This window comes from Chelonoidis abingdonii, chromosome 11 (assembly GCF_003597395.2).
Source record: "Chelonoidis abingdonii isolate Lonesome George chromosome 11, CheloAbing_2.0, whole genome shotgun sequence".
NCBI classification, from domain to species: Eukaryota; Metazoa; Chordata; order Testudines; family Testudinidae; genus Chelonoidis; species Chelonoidis abingdonii.
The window spans coordinates 10523336-10534055 of NC_133779.1; the positions used below are offsets into that span (position 1 = coordinate 10523336).

Here is a 10720-nt window from a genome sequence, read left to right on the forward strand (position 1 = left end):
TCAGTGGTACCAGATGAAAGAACAAGGAGTAATGGACTCAAGTTGCAGTGGGGGAGGTTTAGGTTGGATATTAGGAAAAACTTTTCCACTTGGAGAGTGGTGAAGCACTGGAATGGGTTATCTAGGGAGGTGGTGGAATCTCCTTCCTTAGAGGTTTTTAAGGTCAGGCTTGACAAAGCCCTGTCTGGGATGATTTAGTTGGGAATTGGTTCTGCTTTGAGCAGGGGGTTGGACTAGATGACCTCTTGAGGTCACTTCCAACCCTGATATTCCATGATTCCCACACAGTAACTTTTAAAGCTCTTTAAACTGTTTGCAGCACCATTATCCCTCAGCTTGTCCACATGAGTGGCCGTTCTTTGCTTTTTGCAGATTGCCCTCTTTTGAGATGGACCCATTTGTCCTTAGTGTTGTCCCACAAGTAATTTTGAGTGTGCCCTTCCTATCAGGAACCAGGGAGCATCCCATTTATACCATTCCTCCTATTACAAAGTTATTGTTAGAGTCACCAATGATAAAGATTGTATCATTACCAGTTGTTCTCACATTGCTCTGGGTTGTGCTGAAGAGCAGTTACATTGGGAATTTTTAAAATTATATGTAAATGAAGAGGAGCAAGGGCAGGAAAAAGTATAATTTCAGCTTCTGTGACACTGGAAGGAGATGGAGTGACTCAGAGAATCCCTCCTTCCCCATCACTGCAGAACTGTTACCTTTTGTCTGAGCCATGCAATTTTTATCTTCATCACATTCTGTCCATCCACTTCTCAGTGTGTCCTGTGACGAAGCATTCTCCATTGTCTGTGCTTGCAGATGTTCTTTTGACTTCTTTAATCCTATACCAGAGTCACTATGATTGGAGATGAAAATGTCAAAGTCCTGGAAGGGGAATTCAAATGGATCCCAAACACATTGTGATCATTTGGAATTTCAATCCCAGGTTCCATCTATTGTAAAGCCACTTTTGGCAAGGTGGCCGTTTTCCCTTCATTATGGAGATGCTTGGGTATTAAGCATTTTGTAAATAACATAACTGACTATTGAGACAGGGCTGAGTGAATCAGGTTTGAATGGATCAGAGGAGAATGTAATGGGAGAATCTCTTGTCCTGATTCTGAATAATCAGATGTAACCTGCTCTGGAATTTCACTTGACACTTTCATTGTCATGTATTCTGTCTCTTTGTGATGTGGGTTTCTGTCTTTCCTGAAGGCCGTTTGGTCACCCATTTGTAACCCAGGCCCTACAGAAGATCCCTCCTAGCTAATCCTATGGTATGCAAAATGCAGCCCTTCATGACCCAGATGTTGAGGAAATGGATGTGGAGTTTTTGTCGAATTTATTTTTTGTAGGTGCTAAAGATGTGTATAAAATGAAACCAGTGTTGAAAATGTAATATCTTCAGAAAAATAGCCATTTTTTAATAGAATCTCCAGCTCTGGTAACTAACGAAGATTCTGATCCAGGCCTGTATCCAATCCCTTGCCTGGACCTTTGCCACCGAATTAAAGAAAAGCTGGACAAGTTTCGGGAAGCCATTCCTCATTAACACTGCTGAGATTTGGAGTGGTTTTGTAAAGGATTCCACTTCAGAGAAGTGTAAATTTACCCTATCCAAGACCAAGGATTTGGAAAGAGCTGAGGTTGAAAGAGTTCACACCCACTTCTTGTTTTCCACGCTGGTAAAGGAAGCTATGGTGACCAATGACCCAAGGAAAATTGTTTGTACAACTCCACTTCCTAGTTCAGTGTCACTGATTACATTTCCAAAGTATGCCAGGATTAGACTGAGATTATCCTTCACCATTTGGATCCAAAGAGAGAATAGTTCATAGGACATTCCTTCCCCGTAAATTCCAAACTGGTTGCCTGATTGGGTAACAAGGCCTTTCAGGCTGTAGAAATGATGGTAACTCATGAGGCAACGAATGTGTCAGGCTCCAATTTCAGACTTCCGGATACACGCACGTTGAGTCCTGATTCTATGGTTTTGTGTTTGACGCCGTGGCTACACAATAAAGCTGATGTTGGTGCAGCTGCAGCACTGCTATTACAGCAGCAAAGAGTCCTGTGGCACCTTATAGACTAACAGACGTTTCGGAGCATGAGCTTTCATGGGTGAATACCTTCTTTGTCAGAATACCCACTTCCCACGAAAGCTCATGCTCCAAAATGTCTGTTAGTTTATAAGGTGCCACAGGACTCTTTGCTTCTTTTACAGATCCAGACTAACACGGCTACCCCTCTGATACTTGACTGCTATTGCAGACGCTTTCAGCCAATAGGAGAGATCTCTCCCATCTTGAGTTTATTAGTCCAGCCCCCGCAAGGGGTGGTGGCTATGTTGGCAGGAGAAGTTTTCCTGCTGATATAGCACTATCTACACAGGGGGTTAGGGCTGTGTAACTGTGTTGCTCAGCAGTGTGCATTTTTCACACCCCTTAGCGATAGTTATCCCGATAAATGTCTTTAATGTAGACCAGGCTTTAGTTTTCTCTTGTGTTTTATGCGTTTAAATTACTTCTCTACCTTCTCCTACTTTGTGAGATTAAAAAGTGTGACGAGAGGTATTTTTCTCCATGATGCAAACATTCCCACATAGGAGACACCTTCCACCAACACGCATGGCAGAAGAACCAGAGATGTATGAACACTCAGAAGTGTTGGGACCTACGTTGGGACAAACCACAACTTGAGCCAAGGTTCAGTTGTTGGCAATGTGGATTAAAAGAAAACTAACATGTATGACAGGAATTGGTGATCTTTGAATATATTATTGTTACCAATTAAAATGAAATTATAGGTGAAGTTATTGGTTAAAGAATGAGAGACTAATTGTGTGATGATCTGAATTATTTTGGAAAACTGAAAGTTGTCTTTGTCGTAGCTTCCTACTCAGATTTGAACCTTAGCATTCATAAACTGAGAAGCTAGCATGAACCCTCTAAGCTTAATTACCAGCTTAGATCGGATATCGCTGCCACCAGCCAAGGATTCCAGGGCTTGGCTCCCTCTGGTCTCCCAAAACCTTCTCTGGGGGACCCCAAGACTCAGAAGCCCTGAGTCTTACCACAAAGGGAAATAACCCCCCTCCCCTTGTCTTCTCTTTACTTCCTCCCCAGGCTTCCCCTCCGTGGGTTATCCTGGAAGATTACTGTACTTAAACTCCTTGAATTACAAAACAGAGAGGGCAATTTACCTTCCCCCCTCCTTCTTTTTCCCCCTCCCAGTCTTTCCCTGAGAGAGACCGTAATCCTGGCACAGGGATTTCTATCCCCTAGAGCCTCACTTAGAAAAGAAAATCCAACAGGTTTTAAAAAGAAAAGCTTTATATAAAAAGAAAGAAAAGACATAAAAATGCTCTCTGTATCAAGATAACAATATACAGGGTCAATTGCTTAAAAGAAAAATATGAATAAACAGCCTTATTCAAAAAGAAATACAATTTAAACATCCCAGCAACTACACACATGTAAATACAAAAAAACAATAAAAGCCTATTGTTTTTCTACCTTTGTACTCACAACTTGGAAACTGAAGATTAGAAGCTTGAAGATAGAAAGATCCCTCTCATAGCCGAGAGACAGACAAAAGACACACACAAAGGGACACACACCCAAACATTCCCTCCCTGAGCTTTTAAAAATCCGGTTTCCTGATTGGTCCTCTGGTCAGGTGTTTGGTTCCCTTTGTTAACCCTTTACAGGTGAAAGAAACATTAACCCTTAGCTATCTGTTTATGACAGTCTTGTTTTTTGTTAGTCGTACAGGAAATGATGGCTAATCTTGAAAAGTTAATTTGATTTAATTTACCCCCTGTAGTGTAAGGAATTCTGATCGAAAACGTCACTCCAAAGGTTGAGGTGGGGGAATGTGTGTGAGAAAGTGTGTATAAGAGAATATTGGCTCAGTATAGATTTTAATATTTTGTGTTTTCAAATAGAACTAACTTTGCTTAGTTTCAAACTCAATTTCTAGTCAGAGGAAAGCTACTTGAGGAAATAAATTGTGTAAGTTTTTACCCACTTAAACTGTAGGGGTCACTGTCTTCCCCACTTCTCTAATTTGCAAAGGAAAGGCATGACCTCTGTCATAGGATGTCCAGCATGTAGGAAAGCTGCACTCATCAACAATCAATATAAAGCAAAAGGTTGAAATCCATTACCTTTCAGGTCAATAAGCCATCTAAAGGCTGGTCTGTGCTGAAAAGCTATATTGGCAGAGCCACATCTCTCAGGGGTGTGAAAAGTCTTCTCCACTGAGAGAAGTAGTTAATGTGACCTGAGCCCCACTGTAGACAGTGTTAGGTTGTCAGAAGACTTTTTCCGGTGTTTGAAGTGTAGACGCAGCCTTAGACAGCTTAATCCCCTCTGGAAAGCGAGTCATGACATCAATTCCAATTTTGATCCATCTTCCTGTGTGTGAGAAAGCTCCTAGTATGGAGGGCTGAGCCACTGTCCTATCGCCTGCTTCCTCAACTGTAGCTACAGGTTTTAGTACCCATCAATTGAAAGACTGGGAGAAATGTTGAATTCCAACCATTGTCATTTTAGTATTTTATTGTTCCTCTCTCTGTTTTTTGTGCTGGCCTGTCTGTTATATCAGGATGTGAGTGTATAGCTCAGTGCATATGTGACATTGGTGCCAATTAGCAAGGGGTCACTGTTTGTCACAAGCAGCTCCTGTCTCAGTCCTGACAAACTCACCACACCTAATACACTGCTTTTATGATATTTTTCCAGGAGGCATAGCAGTGCGATCTCTACTGAAAGCTTGTAAATTATTTATACTCCTAATCATCGTGAGAACTGTGTACGAGTCATATTTAAGGAGTAATTTGAGTACATGGAAAATGATGCCAATATGGTATTGTTGTGAAAGTGAATCACCCCAATCATAGGTCTTGGTGGGGTTGGCCCTTTCAAATGGGAGGGAATTGACACCCGTCCCTTGCGGGCCAGTTATGTGATGTTTTGCTCCATTGTCAACCTTTGCACCAACCCAGAAAAGCCAATGGAAAAGCATCAAAGACAAACTATAGATATTGAAACCCTGTGGAAGTGCCAAGGACAATATGAAAATGAGGAGATTGTCCTTTCTGTCAATAAAAGAAAAAAGACTGATTCAGATTATGACAGAGTGGAGAAAAACACTCTGGGTCTATTCACCAAGGAGATTCCTAATGACCAGTGGTGCTTCATGAAAGGCAGGGCCGTGGCTCCTAGGGACTAGCAATCAGTGAAATTGACTGAAGGGTGAGGTGAGAATCTACTTAGATAGAAAAGGTAACTATTAAAAAGTGTAGGTTGCATTTTCTGATTTTGTTTAGTTGGTAATGGTTGGTTTCCAGCACTTGCATTTATTTGTTTAAATTTCTATCTGTCGTTAAATAAATTTTTGCTTGTTCGATAACTATACTCAAGTGCCGCGTGAGATACAGTAGCAGAGGTCCACAGTAAAACTAGTAACCTGGGATACCTTGAGAAGAGGGGATCTGGGATTTCACTGAGTATCTGGTGATCCGGGCTGGATCCCAGAGGGTGACACATTGAAGGAACTCAGGTTATGATAGCTACTGTAGCTCAGAGGAGGGTCCTTGAGTTGCAGCAGTCTGGGTGAGTTTGGTCACTAACATCCAGCTGCCAAACGCAAAAGTCCTTCTTCCTTGTGGCAGATGGCAACAAGGAGACTCTCAGCCCTCAGCACCCTGAGAAGGGTCACAATGTGTCTTTATGTTGATCCACCTGTTGGATCCACACAGGGAAAGCTCCCTATAGCATAAAACTCTGTCCTATGAAATCATGGAACATGTGCTCTTCACTCTGTGAAAGCATGTAAAGAATTCAAGCACTGGAGGACAGGATTTGGGTCCAAAGTGACCTAGACAAATTGGAGGATTGGGCAAAAGAAATCTGAGGAGGTTCAACAAGGAGAAGTGCAGAGTCCTGCACTTAGGAAGGAAGAATCCCATGCACTGCTACAGACTGGGGACCGACTGAGTGAGAGGGGATTTGATAGCAGCCTTCACCTACCTGAAAGGGGGTTCCAAAAAGGATGGAGCCATGCTGTTCTCAGTAGTTGCAGATGATAAAATAAGGAGCAATGGTCTCAAGTTGCAGTGGGGGAGGTCTAGGTTGGATACTAGGAAAAACTGTTTCATTAGGAGGGTGGTGAAGCACTGGAATGGGTTACCTAGGGAGGTGGTGGAATCTTCATCCTTAGCTGTTTTTAAGACCTGGCTTGACAAAGCCCTGGGTGGGATGATTTAGCTGAGGACTGGTCCTGCCCTGAGCAGGGGGTTGGACTAGATGACCTCGTGAGGTCTCTTCTGACCCTAATCTTCTATGATTCTAAGTAGCTGGAAGTGGTCCCCAAATGTTTCTTTTTGTTCAGATGCTGGGAATGGGCGATAGGGGATGGATCACTTGGTGATTACCTGTTCTGTTCATTCCCTCTGATGCACCTGGCATTGACCACTGTTGCAAGACAGGACACTGGGCTAGATGGACCATTGGTCTGACCTAGTATGGCTGTTCTTTTGTTTTATGTACAGGAATGAGGCTCTTACAAAGCAGAAATGGGAGGAGGGAGTTTTAGAGAGAGATGTGTTCAAACACAGTGAGACTTGATGTATGGAAGAAATAAGAAGTGATCCCCAGCTCCTTCTCCAAAGCCTCAGGTGGGGATTAGCTGGCAACAGCTGCGGCTGCTGCTCTTGAGAGAAGTGGTACATGCTGTCTGCCTGTGGGTGCAGCCCCCCAGCTGGTTCTCCTGGGGAAGATGGTGAGTTGCTGTGCAGGGATGCTGCACCAGCTGGGGTCTGAAATATGAACAGAGATCTAAGGACTCTACACTGGCCTCAGTAGTAATAAGCTCGATAGCATTCATCACCATACAAATTTTGACAGGTTTCCATGCCCCTTTTAGGGCTTATGTCCCGCCTTCCCACCCCCCATTTCCGTTGGCGTGAAAGTATGGCGCCGTCAGCCATTTTGAAAAAATATGTGCGTATATGTGTTTGAGTAGGGGAAGTGTGTATGTTTGTGCTTGGGTACATGAAGAGAAAAAGGTTAAAAGGAGAATGTGAGTGGAAAAAAAGAGAGTTTGAGTAAGGTTTAAAGGAAAAAAAAATTTGAAAGAAGAGAGAGAAGTTATTGAAGAAAAGAGGCTGGTTATGAAAGAATAGAAAGAGAAGAAAAAATAAAGCAGTGTTTGTTTTACTGAACACATGTAGAGCGAGACATCCTACCCCTACAAGTGTTGGTAGTGAAATGAAAGCTGTTCTGGGGGGTGAGGCTAGGGAGCTAGCCCCTCCTTTTGGTGGACCAATCAGAGATGGTATTTACAGTTAGGTCACAGAACACAGTTGTTAAACCAATCCTAGAGTCCCAAGATTTTAAACAAGAGCCTTTTAGAAACGAGCTATTGTTTACCAATGAACATGTGTTCTTGTGTATAAAAACACGTAGTTTTGCAAGTGATGTTTTTAAAACAGGGAGCCTAAACACAAAGACATGTCCATGTACAAGATGCCTACAGAAGCCAAGAAGCCGGAATTGCCCCAGGGTACACCAATCCGTGTTCAGAAGAGAAGACCTCTTTACAGTTATTTTGCCAACGAGAAAGGGTTGTTGCTGAGCCCTACATTTTATCCTGAAATAGAACCGAAAAAAGAGGAAGACTTTATGGAGCCACAGCCATTTGTAAAAGAAAAAAAGGATCAAGTGCGAAAAAAATTATTGTCGGATTTGGAAAAAACTGAATTGAAGGCAGAGGTAAAACCCCCTTTTTATAACAACTTACAAAATATTTTATAAAGATAAATGGTTAAATATTTTTGTTTTTTGTAGGTAGGAATGGAAGAAGAGCCTATATATGAGGACATGACAACCGAGGGACCGTCGCAGGGTAGCGATGTCGAGAACCAACCAATAGACCCCAAGTCATGGAAAGATGGCAATATTGTTACAGTAAAAACAAGTGAAAGCTTTACCCGTTGTGAAAAAAAAATTATCACATTTACGCTCTTAAAAATGACTTTTTTGGGGGTTTTTTGGGCAGATAACCAAGCTGAGGCTGTACAAGATTACTGCTCTGGTGTGTGACAAATGGCCAACAGATGCAGAGACAGAAGCACACGAGGAGGTAAAGGCAGCTTAACTTATTTGAAAGAAAAGAAATATATCTATGTATGACACTAATTAAATGTTACTATATGGCTGGCTTAATAATAGGTTGCTGAAACTATGATCGACGGAGCCCTTGCCGGTGGTGATTCAGAAACAAAGGACACAAACAGGGTGTGCAGCAAGCGGGTGTCAGCGGTAGAACCCAAAGAACATGTTGAGGTAAAAGTTACTTAGATAATCTTGAAAGAAATATAAATATAAACATATATAAGGGGAGTTAAATAAAACTATATGTTTTGTGTTTAATAACAGGAAGGGGCTACGGGGCCCAACGGTGCATCAGCCGAGAATGATAATGATGATTCAGAATCAGACGAGAGTACGATTGAGGTAGCACAAATAATTAACCGTAGGCCTTTTTTATTTTTAAATGTTTGCAACAAAGAATTTAAAACAGGTTTTTACTATGTTTTTGACAGACATCTTCAGAGGATGAAGAGAGGTGGCCTTTGAGCAGAATAACCATAATATGTACCTGTTTTTTTTTGCGTGAAGCAAGATGTTAAAAAAAAGTCTGTAAAAAGTAAGGAGGGTGACCAGAAAAGCTGTGAAGATGCCGTTATGGCTGATGTTATTAGAGCTGTTGTAATAAAAGCCATTTACCACTGTTTGAAAAAACAACTTTTTGAAAACTGTGCAGCCTGTGCGGTAAATGAGTTCAACCTTTTTAGTCACCCTTGTATTTTTTGGGGTCACTCAGAAGTATTTTATCAGATTAGACATATTTCTTCTAAACTGAATGTGGCCCAGCTTTTAAATATAATTATAGCAGAAGGCTACAAACTGAAAAAGCTTAACATAACCACTGAAACTATAACTGAAGTTGTTAAAATGATTAGGGAGGTTACAGAAACATCTGACCTGGTGGCCTTGCTGGTAGACCTGTCAAATGAGGTGGCAGCCGATATTGGTCGATCGGTGTGTAGCAGGGTTCGTAAAATGGATTATAAAACTTTTTACGTATCAGCTTCTGACCCTAAAGGCTCAAAAAAAATATTAAGATGTGTATAACCGTTTTTATATTATTTTACTTATGCGTTAAAGAAATGTGTATGATTGTTCCGTATATTACTTTGCTGTTGCTTTAAAAGTAAAATGTGTATAGACGTTGCTGTATTAAATAAACACAAAAGCAAAAACAAACTTTTGTGTATACGTGTTGTAGTAAGAGGAGGCCCTAAGATATAAACCTTGATATCAGAGGCCCGGTATGAGGCCTGAGGCCTGAACTAAAGTAATGGTTAAGACTTTGCTAACATAAAGCAAAGTGAAGCTGTGAGCCAGAGGCAGGCCCTGCTCACAGAAGCTGGCAAGGAAAGGGCTGATGCTGCAGAAAGATACGTACCTAAAAGGTACTGAACACTAGAGTACCCTGACACTCAGAGATCAGAAACCTTCACACACTTGCACCATTCCACACAGATAACAAGAACAGACTGACCCATCCCAATTGACAGGGGCTAAAAGCGGTAATAGATGGCTAGATCTGTTTTGTTCTAACCACAAGTACATAAGTGACGAGCCGGCACCTTACTACGTTAGTAGTATACCTTTACGTAGAGGGGTACTTGCATAAGCCTCCTACGTGAGTGACGCATCGTAGGGTGGTAACTTGTGTACCTGTGTAAGAATGCACACCTCGGGAGGCAATGTCTTTGTCCGGACACTAGGTGGGCAGTGTGAAAGTCCCACCACTGACTGAGCCGAGTCCATGGACCAGTATGCCCTGAGTTAGGCTAAGAAACCTACAGGGAACTACTACTGTATCCGATACGGCAATAAACCTGGCCGACGTGCCTTCATACCTTACTAGAGTCTGTGGTCATTGGGGGTTCTCTTCGGGTCTGCTGTGTCAGCTATCTGCGCAGAGCTGGGGCAGCACACAGAGGGAACATACACACGCAGCCGAGTGATACCAACAAGGAGAGAGCAGAGCACCAAACCGGTAGCATCTGACAACACCTCTTGGCAACACGTGTGTTTTAAAGCAAGAAGGGTTAAACATGGTGAAGTTGCTAAAGAAAATTTATTACTCTCCCAGAGAAGTTGGAAGTTTTGTGAGTATAACACCCTTATTTCAGGCCGCTAAAAAACACTGTAAAACTTTAAGCAAAAAGCAGGTTGCCGCTTGGCTTACGGATCAAGATGCTTACACTTTACATAAACCGGCAAGGCTTAAATTTAAAAGAAATAAAACAGTTGTGTCTAATGTGGATGCGCAATGGCAGGCAGATTTGGTTGATATGGCCACCTATTCTAACCGCAATGACGGGTCGTAAATATATTTTAACAGTGATAGATATTTTGTCTAAATACACTTGGGCTGTAACCCTAAAGAATAAAACAGGGAAAGAGGTGGTAAAGGCGTTTAAAGCTATTTTTACAAAAGGCCGCATGCCTCAAAAATTACAAACAGACCGAGGAAAAGAGTTTTTAAACAAAGCTTTAAAGAATCTGTTTAAGCAACATGGGGTACACCATTTTGTTACCAATAACAAAGTCAAAGCCGGGATCGTGGAGAGGTTTAAGAG

The 10720-nt window shown here is 41.9% G+C and overlaps 2 protein-coding genes across 9 annotated transcripts in view; both read left to right on the forward strand.

The window, feature by feature from the left end:
- Positions 1 to 2821, forward strand: part of LOC116826458 (uncharacterized) — a 614657-nt gene extending 611836 nt beyond the window's left edge. For all 8 annotated transcript variants that reach the window (XM_075071421.1, XM_075071426.1, XM_075071425.1 and 5 more), the window contains one exon: positions 2568 to 2821. The gene's annotated coding sequence lies outside the window, so the exon portion shown is untranslated. The remainder of the gene's footprint in view (positions 1 to 2567) is intronic.
- Positions 2822 to 2840: 19 nt separating this feature from the next.
- Positions 2841 to 8743, forward strand: LOC116826459 (uncharacterized). Its single transcript, XM_032783203.2, has 7 exons — positions 2841 to 2883; positions 3747 to 7775; positions 7851 to 7970; positions 8062 to 8145; positions 8235 to 8348; positions 8442 to 8508; positions 8609 to 8743. The coding sequence occupies exons 2-7, from the start codon at positions 7515 to 7517 to the stop codon at positions 8623 to 8625; spliced, it is 663 nt and encodes a 220-aa protein (XP_032639094.1). The 5' UTR covers positions 2841 to 2883; positions 3747 to 7514; the 3' UTR covers positions 8626 to 8743.
- Positions 8744 to 10720: the final 1977 nt, after the last annotated feature.